Genomic DNA, 19120 nt, shown 5'->3' on the forward strand with positions numbered 1-19120 from the left:
CAAGATGAATTCAACACCAAAACACCATGATGACCTTTGACCGTTACCTATAATTCCATATCACTGCCTTGTTAATGTGTGTGTGTTTTATTGATGACAACATTAATTTAACATAGCTGACAAAAGTAATGCACCAAATATATCTGAAATATTTACCACTATCTTCTGTTGCAATGGACAAATGCTTAACATCATTTACAGCATCGTGTGTTATATAATTTTTAAGATTGTAAATTAATATATTATTCTTGTTCTGAAGTAAAAAGCAGCATTTAGGATTTTTTTTCTTTGTGATTTAATAATTCATGCAGAGGGTAAAAGTATTTATCTTATCATCTTATCTTATCTTATCCTGTCCTGTCCTGTCCTGTCTTATTCAATCCAATCCCATGCCACCCACATGAGAACCAAGACTCAATATCCAGCACAAAGTACTTGGCCTCATCTCCAACTCCTTTTTGCAGTTTTAATAACATGTAAGAACCACAAGTATCGCAGCTTAAAATCATCGTCACACTTTGAGCTGGCAATCATAACCAAGTGAGCTACTTTGATGGTGTGCGATCCTTCTACATATAATTTTTTTGTTAACAACTGTTTATTGAATTTTCTTCTGGGAATAGTAATATAAAACAAACAGCAACTGTGCAAATTTAGAACCCATCCCAACCCTGGTAGACTTTAAAAAATATATATAATAATAATAAAAAATAAAATAATCATAAAATAAAAAAAATGTATATATAAAAAATAAATAAATAGTAATAATAAAAATAAATTAATTAATAATAATAGATAAATAAATAGCCTTCTACATATTCTTGAAGTAAGAACAAAGGACGTTCATGTGTGTTAAGGAAAATAATGAATGTCAAAGATGCCTGTAGGGTAGTTGCTCGCAAATGAGACATCTTTTAAGAATCAGACAATATCAACAGAGAGACTAATTTATTTTCAAAAAGTGACCCACTTGCATTTAATGATAACTGTGAAAAATAACAAAGGCCCGTCTGGTCTCTGCGGTCAACAGAGTGACTCTACGTTTCATTTCAAATAGTTTAAAGCTTAGTTGGCATTAATATTTGCTTGTCTATTCTTTTTTATTATCTTTATTTGATTATGGAATATATGGAGACACAAGACTCAGACTAATTCTGGGCTTCTGGATCAGCAGGGGAATGTGATTTTTTTAGTGAAGACTGATTCATCACTTCAGTGTGAAAGCCACAATGAATTAAATCGCAGCCACACAGTGCATAAAAAGATTTCAGTGGCTTTTTGCCATTCTTTATTGACAGAGACATTAGAGAAAAGACAGAAAAATAGATGGGAGAAAAAAGGGATGTGGCTGCATTCAAACCTGCATCGCCTGCAACTCACCACAGCTCTGCTTGTATATTGCATGGTTTTGTTTTGTTGTAGTTTAATGCATCTTATTCCTAAATTCTACCTAATTCTTTTGTCGGAAGAGTTTTTTTATATATATATATAATAGCCAGGTAATGTTTGTGATGGGTTACAGAGTTAGTATGTTTTTGGCCCTTTCTTGTCATCCGCATGAGCACCATGACTCAATTTGTCAGCGCTAGCCATTAGGCCATGTCTCCAACATCAAATTACTTCTTCACTGAACTTTTGAGTTTTCTTTTTTGTCTTTCGCTCCCTCATGTTAATATATGTGGAGGACTGTGGTTAAAAATGGAACAGCTCCATGGCCTCAGGCTCTCTCTTGCTGGCTGTTTGTGTGTGTGTATGTATTTTCACCTAATGAGATTTGCAGGCACACAGAGCCTCGGAATGGACTATTAGTGAAGACACATTGTGTTGTGTGTCGCCCCTTCAATCAAGCATTCCTTTACCCCCTTAAGACATACACACACATACACAACTCATAAACATGCTAATAGCTAATAAAACCCTCATGTTCATTAATGAAACTCTTTTAAAAAAGAAAGCAAGCAAAAAGACAGAAAAATGCTGAAGAAAGAGGAAAAGCACACATTTTCTGAGCAGACAGAGGCAGAATTTCACAAAAGCCTGGTGTGATGAAGTTGTAGAGGAAATAGCCTTCTACATATTCTTGAAGTAAGAACAAAGGACGTTCATGTGTGTTAAGGAAAATAATGAATGTCAAAGATGCCTGTAGGGTAGTTGCTCGCAAATGAGACATCTTTTAAGAATCAGACAATATCAACAGAGAGACTAATTTATTTTCAAAAAGTGACCCACTTGCATTTAATGATAACTGTGAAAAATAACAAAGGCCCGTCTGGTCTCTGCGGTCAACAGAGTGACTCTACGTTTCATTTCAAATAGTTTAAAGCTTAGTTGGCATTAATATTTGCTTGTCTATTCTTTTTTATTATCTTTATTTGATTATGGAATATATGGAGACACAAGACTCAGACTAATTCTGGGCATAAATAGTAATAATAAAAATAAATAAATTAATAATAATAGATAAATATAATTAATAATAATAGATAAATAAATAGCCTTCTACATATTCTTGAAGTAAGAACAAAGGACGTTCATGTGTGTTAAGGAAAATAATGAATGTCAAAGATGCCTGTAGGGTAGTTGCTCGCAAATGAGACATCTTTTAAGAATCAGAAAATATCAACAGAGAGACTAATTTATTTTCAAAAAGTGACCCACTTGCATTTAATGATAACTGTGAAAAATAACAAAGGCCCGTCTGGTCTCTGCGGTCAACAGAGTGACTCTACGTTTCATTTCAAATAGTTTAAAGCTTAGTTGGCATTAATATTTGCTTGTCTATTCTTTTTTATTATCTTTATTTGATTATGGAATATATGGAGACACAAGACTCAGACTAATTCTGGGCTTCTGGATCAGCAGGGGAATGTGATTTTTTTAGTGAAGACTGATTCATCACTTCAGTGTGAAAGCCACAATGAATTAAATCGCAGCCACACAGTGCATAAAAAGATTTCAGTGGCTTTTTGCCATTCTTTATTGACAGAGACATTAGAGAAAAGACAGAAAAATAGATGGGAGAAAAAAGGGATGTGGCTGCATTCAAACCTGCATCGCCTGCAACTCACCACAGCTCTGCTTGTATATTGCATGGTTTTGTTTTGTTGTAGTTTAATGCATCTTATTCCTAAATTCTACCTAATTCTTTTGTCGGAAGAGTTTTTTTATATATATATATAATAGCCAGGTAATGTTTGTGATGGGTTACAGAGTTAGTATGTTTTTGGCCCTTTCTTGTCATCCGCATGAGCACCATGACTCAATTTGTCAGCGCTAGCCATTAGGCCATGTCTCCAACATCAAATTACTTCTTCACTGAACTTTTGAGTTTTCTTTTTTGTCTTTCGCTCCCTCATGTTAATATATGTGGAGGACTGTGGTTAAAAATGGAACAGCTCCATGGCCTCAGGCTCTCTCTTGCTGGCTGTTTGTGTGTGTGTATGTATTTTCACCTAATGAGATTTGCAGGCACACAGAGCCTCGGAATGGACTATTAGTGAAGACACATTGTGTTGTGTGTCGCCCCTTCAATCAAGCATTCCTTTACCCCCTTAAGACATACACACACATACACAACTCATAAACATGCTAATAGCTAATAAAACCCTCATGTTCATTAATGAAACTCTTTTAAAAAAGAAAGCAAGCAAAAAGACAGAAAAATGCTGAAGAAAGAGGAAAAGCACACATTTTCTGAGCAGACAGAGGCAGAATTTCACAAAAGCCTGGTGTGATGAAGTTGTAGAGGATGCAAAAACTCATTTAGGTGCTCAAATAGCTACTATTAACGTTCTCTTCATTCATTCTCTAACCGGGAGATGAACAGGCAATGTGTTTGTGCTTCCTGGTGAAAGAAAATAGTGATTCGGTTGCGAAACTCGTGTTTCGTTTGAGTTTTAAAGCATCAAATCTGCAATGAAGAGATTTTGGAGATTGACTTCTGTGGATCTGAATTATATTTTGAAGCCAGATATTGACTCTGAGCCTCTGCGATATGAAATGTGTCAGTGCGCCAGGAGAGTGCCCAATTCCTGTGAGCATTTGAAAATTCCTGAGCAATTTCACTTCGTTTTATTTGTTAGAACTCATTTTCCAGCCGTTTGTGAAACTAGTTTATGAGAAGCATTGAACCGAATGCTTCTAATAAACTAGTTTCACAAGGATACTGAATTTTGAAAAGAGGTAACTTTACTTCAGTAACTGATGATTCAGCCCCTATTTGTAGGGTTTTTTGTCCGTCATCGTCCATCGCTGATTGACTGAGACAGGAAAGAGACAGGAAACACTCTTGCAAGACCTGATGCAACCAGCATCAAGCGCGCTGTCATTGTAGTGTATGTGTGTGTCAGAGCCCATAACTCAGTCTGACTCACACACACTCACTGAATGAGTGTCACATATGAATGCACGCATCAGTGCACAAATACACACAGGTTCCTCTCGCGCCTGCATCCAAAGTCCCTCAGCTCACAGACCCAGAAGAAAACAGGTAGGATACAAAATAAAATTTGACAGGCTTAAAAGAGAATATATAAACATGACAATGCTTTGTATAGCCCGCCACTCATGCTGCTGAATAAAACACACAAACACACACTGTCCTTTAGAAGAACCACAGAATGACTGACATTCTTGTCACAAACATGACGACTTTCCTTCATTTCACTCCATCTTGCATCACTCCTTCTATTTGCCCTCCTCTCGTCCCTCACATTTCATCTCTGTGTGAGACTGCCATTGATTTATTCACTAAAATGCACCATTATTAAATAAGCATAATTTGACGGCCTCGTTATTTGACAGCCATGTTTGTTCTTTCAGTAAAATTAGCATTTATTATCTGCTAATGCATTAACCCAGATGGGTGAATATCTCAAAAAACAAATGCAGTATAATGCAAATCACATCATCTTTATGTTAATGGACTCTTAACTTAATATACAAACTCGAAACCCCTCAATGCGCCAATAACTTGTCTTTTTAAAGCAGTCCATCCACTCAGTGGCCATCATGACTGTTTTCTAGTATAGCTTCTGTTTACTTGAATATGTAAATCTCCAAATCTGTATGTTATGCCAAAGAAATATGCCAAAATTGGTGTCATAATTATAAAGGGCAGGTCTTCACCAACCAGTAGTCCGGCTCAGCGGCTACCTAAATCAGCTTGGATTAACCTGTTCTAAAATGAGGCAGCTATCTAGCGGGCAGTATGCATTTATTCTGCACTGTTATTAAGTTGTTAATTAGTTTATATACATATGTTTTAGATTGACATCTTTTACTGTCCTGTGCAGGGGCATATCTTTGTTTTTCTTGAGACAACGTGTCAAGTTTAGCTTTAGTTTTATTAAGTCATCTCGCATTGGTCACATGGATATGCAGCGATTCCAGTTTATCACCATCCAGACCTGACCTCTATAAACACACCTCATCTTGTCTCGCTGATCAGCGCTCACTCTCACGTGTGACCCTGAAGCGTGACCCCCTCAAACAAAATATGCACACGTGTACAGGCTCAAACACACACACGCACACACTCTCTCTCTCTCTCCACACTCGGTGTTTGCGGGTTGTCTCACCGGTGTAATCATAGTTATTTTCACATGCATTAAGAGAGTCATTTTCTCTCACCACTGTTGAGTAAATTGCCGGTGTGCTACCTCACCGACCCCACGGCGGCTGAGCAGAGTGTGTGTGAACGTGTGTGTGAGCACATAACGTCGCAGACATCGCCGCAACAATTAGGCAGCTGATATTACATCGTCCTGTGATGCTTATGTGTACATAATTCTCACTGCCACAGAGAGCCAGACAGAAGGGGGAAAAGTGTTTCCCGGGGTGAAAGGAGGAATGTTTTGCAGGGAAAGAGAGGTATTGGTATTCCACATGCGCAGTCATCCTTCAGAACGAGGGAATAACCCTTTCATGTATTTTTCATGCTCGTTAACCACTCCCGTCGGGCTGCTGTTTGTTCTTTCTTCCTCTGTCTGCCTTATCTTTCCCTCACTCTTCAGCTTTCTACCTGCTCTGTCTTCAACAAACCCTCGGCTCCTTTTGCTCTCTTCCCAAATTATTGCCCTCAGCTCTAGAGATCCCCGCTCGAGTCGTGTGTTTGTCATTTGTGGGTTTGTGTCTGTGTATCTATCTCATCCTTCAAAGCAAAAAAACTAAGAAAGAGATGGGGTGGTCAGAAGAAAAAAAATTACAAAATGGACAAAGAGAGTCTGGAGTGACTGACAGGGAAGGAAACTGATGTTTTTCACACTTTCTGTTTTCCCCTCCATCAATGTTGTCATCTGCTAATGTTTGTGTATTTGTGTTTCAGGACAGAGTCTGTTGCTGAGAAGATGCTAACCAACTGGTTTGCTTTCCTGCTTCATAAGTTCTTGAAGGTAACTTGCTTCTTTGGCTTCCTGTAATAGTACTAGTCTCATCTAGACAGACTTTTGACGCTCAGCATGAAGTCTGGTTCACTCTGCAGCTTGTTCTGGCTCAGAGCCGCCCAATTAGACAGGGAGCGCCAGTCATGTCACAATCAACTACAGTTTGTATGTTTGTAGGAGCTCATTCAAATAATTGGAGTCTCTGCAAACAGTCGTATGAGAAATATTAAAGACATTAATGTGTGTAGACTTTATGGTCGGAATTTAGTGGTATATCATTCAGTTGTGCTCAAAGATTTCATGTTTACTTGCTGCTACTAAGTGTCTCAAGCTAAAATATATTTTTATATCTTGCATGAATGGGGTAAATCCAGTCAGTGAGTAGTTTGGTAGAAACATATGTTAGTAACCTGGGAATGTCTAAACACAAATTTGTTTCCCAGAAAGGCAATTGGAAATTGCATAAAGCTTACCAGTCAGTTTTTGAGAAAGTATGTGCAGAATATAATACATACTGCATACTAACTGTACACATTATGCAATACTAAATATTTTAAATGGTAGTTTACGTACCTTGTTGCCACGTGATCTTAATGGACTGGTCACATGACTTCATTATGTTCATATTTAACTCTCTTAATGACATCTTTGAAAATATGAAATAGAACATTTTGAAATAGAAATCCTGTAACACTGTAAATGTCTTTACTGTCATTTTTATCAATTTAATGTATCCTTACTGAATAGAAGTATTCATTTATTTCAAAAAATGAATGGTAGTACTATATACATACTATATACTGCAGAAATAGTATTATGCTAGTGTGATATTTCAAACAGACTTAGACCAGACAGAGTGTAAGTAGTGATACAGTAAAAAATAATAATAATGTGTGTTGGTGTCTGTGTCTACAGGAGTGTGCAGGTGAGCCTCTCTTCATGCTGTACTGTGCTATAAAACAGCAGATGGAAAAAGGCCCAATAGATGCCATCACCGGAGAGGCCAGATACTCCCTCAGTGAGGACAAACTCATCCGGCAACAGATTGACTACAAGACACTGGTCAGCATCACACACCTTCATAGCCACACTAATAAACAGAGTATCTGATAAACTCTCATGTATGTCAGTGCTGTGTGTTTGAAAGCAGACAGTCTGGCCGAGGGAGGGTAGTGTTCATTAGTCTCTCATACCCTGCTAAGGCTGAGATTGGGGTCCTGCAGAGGGTGTGAAATCAGATTTCTCGGGCCAGGAAATGGCCTTTTCCAGAGCCACGCTCCGCACCTACGGCTTCACCGACCACAGCTCAACATCTCATCATCCTCATTCCTCTTTTATCGCTCCAGATCTTAAACTGCGTCAACCCAGAGAATGAGAACAGCCCAGAGATCCCGGTCAAGGTTCTGAACTGTGACACCATCACGCAGGTCAAAGAAAAGATTCTGGATGCAGTGTATAAGAACATGCCATATTCTCAGAGACCCAAAGCTGTGGACATGGACCTGGGTGAGTTTAACATGTGCACACAAGTGTGATATTGCTTTCAAAATGTAAAGAGTTAGTAATGAGTAACTAAGATTTTAGACACAAAATTGTGTTACTTTGTCGATTTTTGTTTCTCCAAAAAAAAAAATCCAAATGAAGCCACAGCAGATTAAATCATTTTGAATGAATTGTTTGAACAGATTCTTTCAAAGAATGATCCAGTGATTCACCCATAAAAACAGTTTCATTCCTGAATGAATCAGTGTTCCTGAACAAATCATTTGAGTGAAAGATTCAATGACTGACAAAGATACTCACCTGTTTCATTCTTGATTGAATTGTTCCTTTTGAACAAATCAGTTAACTGAATGATTCAATTGCTCACTCATAAAAAACACTTGTTTAATTCCTGAATTTATCAGTGATTTTGAATGAACTGAGTGTTTGATTCATTGACTCACAGTATAAAGACAACCACTTGTTTACTTCCTTAATGAATCAGTGTTTTAAAGGACTCAGTTGGCTGAATGATTAATTTGCTCACTCAGAAAGAGTGACTTGTTTAATTTCTGAATGAATCTGTGTTTTTGAACAAAATTGTTTGAATGAATGATTCAATGATGCACTTATAAGAAATATCACGTCACCACTTACTGCCGTAACAATGTAACCTGCAGAAAGAGTCACAGAAAAGCTTTTTTATCGATATATTTCAAAATATAATGACCTCACAATTTTTTAAGAAATGTAAACTTCTTTTGATTTGATTTCATGTTGTCTGTAATGCATAAACTGTGATAGTAAAGTACACTTTTTGCACGCACACAAGCAGGTGTGCGTGTGTTGGGGGTAGGTTTCTGCAGGCATGTGACCCAGGTAAAAGCTGACAGACGGCGCTGACAGACTGACTCCACATTTCATTTCTGGCACACAAATGCCCATCACACACACACCACACAAAAGCCCCCTGTCAGCGGTGCAAATCATCCTTCCAGCACCTTGGCCAGAGCAATCTCCTCCATGATGATGTTCTCTCTCTGTAGCTGCAGAACTGGCATTGCTTTTGTGTGTGTGTGTGTGTGTGTGTGTGTGTGCGTGTTGGGGGTAGGTTTCTGCAGGCATCTGTGCATTTGGCAACCACGTAAACTAATAAACCCCATTCAACAGAGGAGAAAATCAATGATCACTCTCACTCTGAGCCTGTCTATATCTTATCAGCTCTCTCTTTAGCATTTAATTATACCCTACCGCGAGTGCACACGCGCACACACACAGACACACACACACATTTCTAACCCATGTGAAAAGACACATTCAGAGCTTTAGATCAAATCAATCTGCTTTGAGCTGGGGGAGGTTCACTGTGTCTGTTTTAATGACAAATGTTTGATTTTTCAGAGTGGCGTCAGGGACGACTTGCCCGAGTGGTCCTGCAGGATGAAGACATCACCACTAAGATTGAAAATGATTGGAAGAGGCTCAACACTCTCATGCACTATCAGGTACAAAAGAGGACACACACGCTCACACAATCTCATGGTGCCCTCTTCTGTCTAAATGAGTAAACATTAAAGGGGACGTATCATGGATTTTCTTTGCTCTATTGATAGAAAAAAAGAATCTGATGTACTATGTAGACATCTCCCCAGTGCAAAAATAGCAAAAATTCATGTTTTCATCAGTATGTTTCCTAGTTAACATATATAAACTTCTTTAAAGCGATATAATAGAATTACAAAATTCTAATGCTAAAAAAACTGCAGATTATAGCACTTTGAAGACATCAGGAATCATTAAAAGCAAGAAGGACAACATGCTACAAAAAGAAATCCTCCATCTCCACCTATCCATTTAATTCCTAAGACATGAAACAACAATTAAGCTTAATACAACCAACAACAAAAAAAACATTTCCTTTATCTCGCAGTGCTCCAAAATGTCTCACTGTGAGTGTGTGAGTGACAGCAGATCTCTCTCTGAATCACACTACACAGGACAATATAATATAGGACAATTGCATTCAAAATTTTAAGTTTGTAGCTGGAAAAGTGTCTGTGTGTGTGTGAGAGAGAATTTGTCCTTTAACTTCAGTGGATTAATTACAGCCTTTACCTTTTCTTAACTTCAGACACCACAGAGACAGCACACGTCAGAGCAGCTACCTGATAACAGCACTTATTGAGAGAGAGAGAGAGAGTATGTGCACATTTTGCCTCTTTTTGTGTCCAGAGGAGATGCCACAGGACATGCTCACACATATTTTTTATAATTACTACTGAAAGAGCTCATCATATGTCATAATGTGTGATCTGAGGATGAGACAGACGTGAAGAGAGAAAGCAGAAAGAAAAGGAAATGTAATTTCTAGAGTGTTGAGCACTACCTTTACCTATATATAATATTGGTATGGTTTTATTGTTATATTGCTTGAAACTATAAAGGTTACTTTTGTATTCATTAAACCCTACATACATAAATATAAGTTGTTTCTCTGAGACAGTAATGAGATGGATAACAAATGGGGACTTTTAAAGTCTCTGTGAAAGAGCAACATCTAAGAGATGAGATTTCATATTCAATCATATTCAAAGTAAATCACAAGGTATTTTGCTTAGGGAGCTGTATACTCACTATTTGCTATATAAACGCTTACTGTTTCCACAGAGACTGCGGAAATAGAGAGTTTAGAGAAAGGATAGAGAAAACAGAAGTCAGGGAGCTGTAGAGAACACTGCATTAAAATACATGACTCCTGAGCCCTCCACACAATCACCCTCACCTCTCCTGAAATACTACGGATATGCTAATCTCAGCCGTTTGCCGAGTTCCTCAATAGAGTAAGGGCATATTTTAAGAGAGCAGACAGTATAATCAGCAGCTGTGTCTCGCTGACATTTCATGCTGTGGCTTCATAAACCTGTGGTCACCATGTTCTTCGCTGATTGCTCATTTGATTGCACAGGGCTGATTAGAGCACTAGCCTAAAAAGTTTTCATCAGTTTGAACGCTAGCGTGGTCGTTTTTCTCTAGGCTCTGCTGCTTCTCCCACTCGTTCGCTCTCTTTCTTCTTTCTCACTCATCCAGTCTTACTTAAAATCAGTGAGTCTCTTGACCTTGCGTAGGCTGAATGACATTAGAGGACTGGCAGCCTGTCCCTGAGGGACCACCCTACTCCTCAAATTTCCAATTTAAATAGTTGGAGCTGCATGAGAGACACTGGCATTAACAATTCAAATAAACAGCTCTCTGTCAATGTGTGCATTATTATCCCTCACAGGGAATGTAACAGCAGTATTTATATAGCACAGTACTTTCAACAAGGCGCTTTGACTAGGAGTCTGCAAAACTATGTATTTCCAAACTCCACTAGTTACCTAAACCTAAACTAGATTGGCAGTCTTAACTGGTTTAAGGTGGAGTTTAGCTGGTCTGCCTAAACCTGACCAGCTGACAAGTGCCCAAAACCTTTCTAAAACCATCAAAACAGACAAGGTTAGATTCACCAGCAGTCCTGTTTAAGCCCAAAGTATACTCCGGCCATCTGTGTCCCTTGACGGTCCGCACACTGTCCTCATGACACAATTTTTGTCATCAGGGGTGTCCACATGCAGCCCAATTTTTGTGACCGTGCGGATGGTTTGCGTACATCTGCGCAGGTGTAAGGTAAATGTTGAGACTGAACGAGTCAAGTCGGTGGTACTGCGCATGCTCATCCGTGCTTGAGTATACTTTGAAAGCTATGTAACTTGCACTAGATGGAATGGAACACGGAAAGTTAAGTATACCAAGGCCTTCAGACTGATGTAAGTTGTTTTCAGCAGGGTTCTTTTAGACCAACTACTCTTACATAGTTAAATAGTAAACAGAAGCAACATTTTTTTTTTTTTTTTTTAAGTCTCTGAAGTTCACCAAGACTGCATTTATTAATTGAGATACAGTAAAACGGTAATAATTTAACATTTAAAATGATTGTTTTTATTCTAATATATTTTGAAATATTACAATAAGTTATTCCTGTGATGGCAGAGAGATGCATTTTCAGTAGCCATTACTCTAGTCTTCAGTGTCACATGATCTTTCAGAAATCATTCTTATATGCAGATTTGGTGCTCAAGAAATATTGCTTATTATTATTAATGCTAAAAACAGTGCTGCTTAATATTTTTGTGGAAACCATGATACATTTTTTATTCAGGATTGTTTTTGATGAAATAGAATGTTCAAAAGAACAGCATATATTTGAAACAAATCTTTTGATAGTGATCAAGAAATATTTATATTATTATAATATAATTTTAAAAGTTGTGCTGCTTAATATGTTTGTTTTTCAGGATTCTTTGATGAATAGTTCAAAAGAACGGCATTTATTTGAAATAGAAACCTTTTGTAACGTTAGAAATGTCTTTACTGTCACTTTTAATCAATTGAATGCATCCTTGGTTAATATACGTGTTTATTTTTTAAGAAAAAAAATCAGTCGAGTGAATAATTCATTGATTAGATAACATGCGAGTCTTTCACAGTGCACTTTCACAGAAACAGCTGTGTGTGTGTGTGTATTAAGCACAAGCCCTTGATGCTCATAAGTTAGCTTTGTTGGCTCCAAAAGAAAATAGAGACATCTCTGTTGTATATCATTGTGTAAGACGCTTGGCATAGATCACTGCCGTGGGTTAAGCTGTCTTTTCAAGTGAAGACAAAGCTCAAGGACTTGCAGTCTGACATACAAGCCTGTTTGTCAACTGCTCATCACTTATACTAGACATGCAATGTAGATGTACGTTATAGTGTATATTTGACCAGTTAGAGTTGAATTCCCTTCGATTTTCCTTTTCAGGCATCTTATTTTACATCTCAATGCATTTACCATCTGTATTATGATGCTTTCATCCATTTCAGCTATTAAATGCCCATCATTCTTCTGTGTTTATCATGTGGCAAAGGCGTTTCACGCTTTTTATGCTAGCGTGACCAAGCCTGCCGTATTTCAAAGAAGAGGCAGAATGGTGGACACATCACCTCATCCTTCCCCACCGCCTGGATGCGGCGTCTGAGTTAAAGGCACGTTAGCTTGCGGATTGCCATCAGATAGAGCACAGACAGGAGATCAGAGATACATGGGGAAAAGGGGTCAGTTGTCTGCTTGATGCAAACGTTATCATGAGGAAAGCTAACCCCTTATCACTCTCACACCCACTGGCGGCCCGCCTGCCTGGCTGAGGATTATCCCTCAAGGGCGAATGCATCTCCCCTCCATCATTTAGGCTCCATACGGCTGCCTCCTCCACCTTAGAGACCCGCTGTGAGAAAAGAAGAGTAGAGTGTACATGGGGCGGCACGGGAGGCTACTGTAGGTGCCAAAAATAAAAGTTACAAACCCAATTACTCAAAATAATGTTCTTTTTTTTCTCCAATCACTAATATTTGATGCTTACCAGTTCTACAACCCATGGAGGGAGAAAGTGAGCTATAAAAAAGACGTTTGTGAGTGTCATCGCACTTGGCCAACTCTCTGAGGTGATTCGTTCACAGTCCTGGACTCTTTCAAGTGTCTCTCCAGTCAGTCTACTAGGCTACTCTGCAGTGAGGGTCGGCCGAGGAGAAACCTGCACTAATGGGGCTGGTGCTTATGGGGGCATACAGGGGCTAAAGTAACACCATCATCGGCTGCGAGAGTGTAGGGAGGTGAGTGAAGACTACCCTCAGCCTTCACAGGAGCTCAGGAGGTGTTTATTGTCTCCATTATGTTGGACAGAGAGGTTTTCTGAAATGAAATGGACTCAAAATGTGATGATTTATGTTGACAGGAGATCGTAAGACTCTGGCACTTGACCTAGTTCACTAGTATCTGAGAGACCTTTGGCTTATAGATGAGGTTTTTGACCTATATTCAGTAGAAAATGAATAAAATCATTATAATCATATATGATTAGTAGGTGGTGTCACCTGATGGTTATATATGGAAATTTATAGATGGATGGATGGGTGGATAGATTTTTTTATACATGTGCACTGCCAAAAATAAGATAAAAAAATATATAAATATTCATACATTTATTCAGCAAGGATGCATTAAAATTTATCAAAAGTAAGAGTAAAAACTTTAGCATTGTAACAGCATATTAGAATGATTTCTACAGGATTGTGTGACTCTAAAGACTGGAGTAATCCAAGCTTCGATATCAATAGTACTAATTATTAGATCTCTATAACATTAGAAAGATCAGGCCCTTTCTTTCAGAACATGCAACACAACTCCTTGTTCAAGCTCTTGTTCTATCCAGGCTGGACTATTGCAATGCTCTCTTGGCAGGTCTTCCAGCCACTTCTATCAAACCTCTACAATTAATCCAAAATGCCGCTGCAAGATTAATCTTTAATGAGCCAAAAAGAATGCATGTCACACCTCTGTTCATCAATTTGCTCTGGCTACCAGTAGCTGCTCGCATTAAATTCAAGGCATTAATGTTTGCCTACAAAACCACCACTGGCTCTGCACCCATTTACCTAAATTCATTACTTCAGAGTTATGTGCCCTCTAGAAGCTTGTGTTCTGAAAGTGAACGGCATATTATTGTGCCATCTCAAAGAGGCACAAAATCACTTTCACTGACTTTTTCATCAACTGTTCCCTCCTGGTGGAATGACCTGCCCAACTCAATCCGAGCAGCTGAGTCCTTAGCCATCTTCAAGAAACGACTAAAAACCTCATCTGTTCCACCTTTATTTGACCCTCTAACTCTAGCACATTCTATTCTATTTTAATTCTACTTCATCTATATTTATCTTCTATTTTTCTATTTCTATTTTTTCTATTCTATCTACTTGTTTTTCTTTGTGTGTGTGGGTGTGTGTGTATAATATATATATATATATATATATATACACACTGTATATACACCTTGCTATGTTTACTGCGTTAGGCTAACCGAGACTTGTCATTTGCACTTATATATTGTTGCTCTTTTGTTAGTTTTGACTGCTTTTATTGTCCTCATTTGTAAGTCGCTTTGGATAAAAGCGTCTGCTAAATGACTAAATGTAATGTAAATGTAAATATAACACATTTATAAAATTAGTTACAGCTAAACATAGAGATCAAGATAAGCACCTCAAAACCAGATAGTATGAGAATCGGCCAGGATTTTGCCAGCTTGCTTTCAAGAAGTTGCTTTCTTGTGCTGAATCGAGGTTGAGTCAGTTGTCTTTGTGAGAGTAGACCTCATTTCCTCTGCAGCCCTTGACAGTTCAGATTAATACAGAAGATCAGACGGAGCGTGAGCACTCACAGAGCAGACAGAGAAAAATGGAGAGTTTCACCCCAATGTATAAAAGTCCTGGACTCCATAACCTCATCTTTTCTCATCCCTTTCTACTTTCTCATCCTCTAAATGACTAAATCACTACATTCCCTCACCTGTCAAACTCTTCCTGTTGGCCTGCCTTTGTATTTGTATTTTTATATTACCCTCCATTCTAAATCTTAGCTACTCTCTATTCTCTGTCTGTGTACATGAATACAGCTGGAGCCATGTTGATTATGGTATGGATTATTTATTTATTTATATTGCTATGGATTATTAAAAGCTTATAGTACAGGTTATTTTTTTATATTACTGATTCTTATTCTCTTATTTTTAAAAAGCTTATGGTGCAAGTTAATCTTTTTATTATTGTTTTTATATTTCCTTTTATTATTATTACAAATTATTTTAATTTATAGTTATTATTTTTAACATATTTATATTATTATTACCAATGTGGCTCTCTGTGGTGAAAAGGTGCAAAATTTAGCAAGATTTTTTTCCTCTAATTTTAATAGTCTCGGTTATGGGATGGATTAGCACTGTAGTTGCTTAGCAACAGGGATATAAAAAATATGCAAGCTCAGCGCTGTTGGTCAGTTTAAGTGACCTTGACCTTGCATTCATGATGTCCAAACCTTGGTGATACATGTGCATTTAATTTCCATTTTCCTTTCTCTTCTTCTTGGACCGCTCATATTGCAGCTTACAGCTATATTTTATACTCATTCAGCTCAGTACCTATCTTTCTGAAGGGTACAAGGCACAACAGGCAGTGAACGATGCCATTACTTTTCAATGAGCCTCCCTCTCTCTTTTACTCCATCCGTCATCTTTGAGTGCTGTAGAGTGAAGAGCGTCCCAGTGAAGGAGATCTCATGTGCTGTCATATGTAAATATCGGTTTCTTGTCTAATCACAATCCTTTTTCTGTGCAAAACACGAGAGGCAAAACTCTCTCGCTTTTACCCGAGAAAAGGCTTTAATGCACATTTGATCCAAGAACACATGCAGCGTGAACACCCCTTATACATTTATAACTAGAACAGATCTTTTTGAAGCACTTTAACGTCGCTTTATTTCAGCACTGGGGAGAAACTTAACAATTTCACACGTTTTTGTAAAGCAATAGATGTGTACTGAGAATCTGTTCGGCAAATATATATTTAATTCCAAAGTAATAACTCCTCAAAAGCAGAATAAACCGGCATTAGTTTTGCTCCACTATCTTGAACGTTTCTTGATAATAAGAGGCTGTGAAACCAAAAACTGTGAAATAAGTATTACAGGGAAAGGAAAGAAGCTTGACTTGAACGTTGTATTTCTTGTACAGGTATCAGACCGCTGTGTGGTTGCTTTGGTGCCCAAGCAGACGTCCTCCTACAACATTCCACCCACAACTAGCATCTCTCGGACTTCTATCAGTAGATACGGTGAGTATATTTGTCAGATGATAATGATGGTGGCTGTTTAGCTAATTAGAAGTTTGAAGTTTTTTCATTGTTTCACAATACAAAGGTCTTTGAGGTAAAACACAGCTGAAGATTTGCTTTAAATTATGATTGTGTGCACAAGCCACGTGCTGCAGTTTTGCTTTACATCCCATTGGATGCCAAAGGGAGCCTTCTGGGTGCCAGAGAATGAGAGCGAGAGACCATGTCAGGAAGGGTAAGCGGAAGAGAGAGAGGTGTTAGCAGTTAGTGTGAAGCACAGTAATGCTGATTTCTCTGCTGAGTTTGGATGCCACCCGTAATGGACACATTAGCTCCTTCCCCATAGCGTTGCTTTGAGGGAGTGGCACAGGGCTCCCCATCTGGCCCATTCTCATTTTCCATCACACTGAGCTGCAGGCCACTCTCTGATTGCTAATTATGCACCACCGATGATACTTCACATGGGCGAAAAAACTCGAATGACACGCAGCCAAATACCAGGGCCAGTGATGAAATGGAGCCCCTTGTGCGTTGTCACCTAGCAACCCTGCCAAACTACACGCACAAACATCTCACCTGGCTTCAATTCACTAGATCCACATGAAATGCAGCCCGTATCGGCATATTACCTGATTCTGTTAATCAAAGCTTGAGGATGTGTCTCACGTATATGCGGTATAATGAAAGAGTGTAATTATCGTCTCTTATCGCCTGTAAACATAATGACATTTAAAGTTCAGGGAACACTTCAAATAGCCAAAGACGCAACAAGCAACCTGAGAAATACTCTATAAAGCTATCTTTATTTCTCAGCTGTGCTCTCGTTAACCAACAAACCTCAATATTTTTCAAATCATCTCAATCAAAAGAGTTTTTAGGGTCATATTTGAGACTTTGATCTATTTATTGCAAAAGGCTTGTTGTATATTTTAGGGAACTCATCAAATAGGAATGAGATGGCACAACACAACACTGTTTTTGGCTGTTTTTACAACCTGCTCTTGTGTGTGGTGCATAAAAAGCAGCTATCTCATCTGGCAGAGCCCCGGTGCCCATCAATCACACCTTGGCACAGCGGGCACAGCTGTGCACAGGCACCTGCTGATTGATTCATATCAATTTAATGCTCAACACTTAGCAGCTCGGCTCAATTTAGCATGCCAGCACCCCTGGCCCAAAATAACACATTGCTCACAAACCTCTGACTGGCTGAACAGGGCAACATACACATTGAAAACGCACAGCGTCGATGTACACACCAGATTATGCTGATATGTGATCAAGCGCTCTTATTAACACCCTATCACACATTAAGGGTGTACTCACACTAGGCACGGTTGCCTTGAACCAAGTCCGAGCGCGATTATCCCCACTCCCCCGCTGGCCTACACTTGCACTAAACTTTCCGGGCCGGAGCATGCTTACGTCATGTGTGAGATAACGGAGAAACCCACTTTCGCTAATATTCTGCCTAATAAATTTGTAATTTATGTCGTGTCTTGATTTTCACTTGTAAGTATCAAAAAATTATTATGGAGGCAGCTGACGTTAATGAAAGAATTTGCAGCTTTAAATCGCAGACTAATTCCAGTTCATCAATAAGGTGAGAACCAGACCCATTATAAACGAAAATATACTTGATTAAATTAATTGAAAAGTGTAGTGTAGTAGTAGAAATAGTATATGTTTGCGGTCGTAATGATGACAGTAGCGCACACAAAATAGTATCTGTGCCGTGCTCCGGCACTGTTACACTCACACTGCATGCGTACCGCGCCCAAGCCCAACCGAACCTCATTTGTTTGTGAATTAGACTACACTGGATGTGCTGGATGATTTTTGCATGCGGCCAGCAAATCATCATCACATTCAATTCAGAGTGCAAATTCTCAAAACATATTTTTGCCGTGACTTTGTATATTCAACAAAAGTGGTGTTAAGGGCAAGTTAGTCCAATTTTCTGTAGTGTATACAAACATATATACACTCTAGCAGTAATCCCTGAATGCCAATACTGTGGCAACGGCCAAAAGGGCTGTAAGTTGGCAGTAGCTTAAGGTGGATTGAGACTGCAATCCACTTCTTGCTGTACCCCCTTCTGCTAACACCACCATTTCTCTTGGGGTTCTCCCTTGTGATGCTGATCTGCTCAAAATTCCACTTCTGTCTTGAAATAGCCAGGGCTATTTGCCTTGCTTTGCTGTTTCACATGCCCTTTGAAGCCAGGTGATGAGGAGAGAAACAGAGAGCAAGAATTTGAAAGGACGTGAAAGAATATATCGCACCATTGTGAGAAGCCAGTCCGACCTCCCAAGAGAGCACTCAACCACTGCGAAAAAAAAGCCACACATCTAATTGGAGAAGTGAGCAAGAGACTGATTACTTAACACGCGAAGATAGAGGGGGAAAAGGAGATGAGATGGATGAGCGGGGAGCTTAACTCGATAGAAATCTTTAGATGCATTGATTAGGTCCTTCGATGCAGACGTTTAAAGCATGTCTGCAGCACAATGAAT

General features: G+C 38.8%; 1 protein-coding gene across 1 annotated transcript in view; it reads left to right on the plus strand.

Moving 5' to 3' along the window:
- The window catches only part of LOC107549023 (plexin-A2-like), an 88738-nt gene that overhangs the window by 59767 nt on the left and 9851 nt on the right, over window positions 1-19120 (plus strand). Inside the window, exons 20-24 of the mRNA XM_016229924.1 lie at window positions 6326-6392; window positions 7299-7445; window positions 7730-7889; window positions 9267-9370; window positions 16505-16604. Coding sequence (XP_016085410.1) covers window positions 6326-6392; window positions 7299-7445; window positions 7730-7889; window positions 9267-9370; window positions 16505-16604 — 578 coding nt within the window. The remainder of the gene's footprint in view (window positions 1-6325; window positions 6393-7298; window positions 7446-7729; window positions 7890-9266; window positions 9371-16504; window positions 16605-19120) is intronic.

The sequence above is a fragment of the Sinocyclocheilus grahami genome, unplaced genomic scaffold, assembly GCF_001515645.1.
Source record: "Sinocyclocheilus grahami isolate Dianchi unplaced genomic scaffold, SAMN03320097.WGS_v1.1 scaffold361.1, whole genome shotgun sequence".
Lineage (NCBI taxonomy): Eukaryota > Metazoa > Chordata > Actinopteri > Cypriniformes > Cyprinidae > Sinocyclocheilus > Sinocyclocheilus grahami.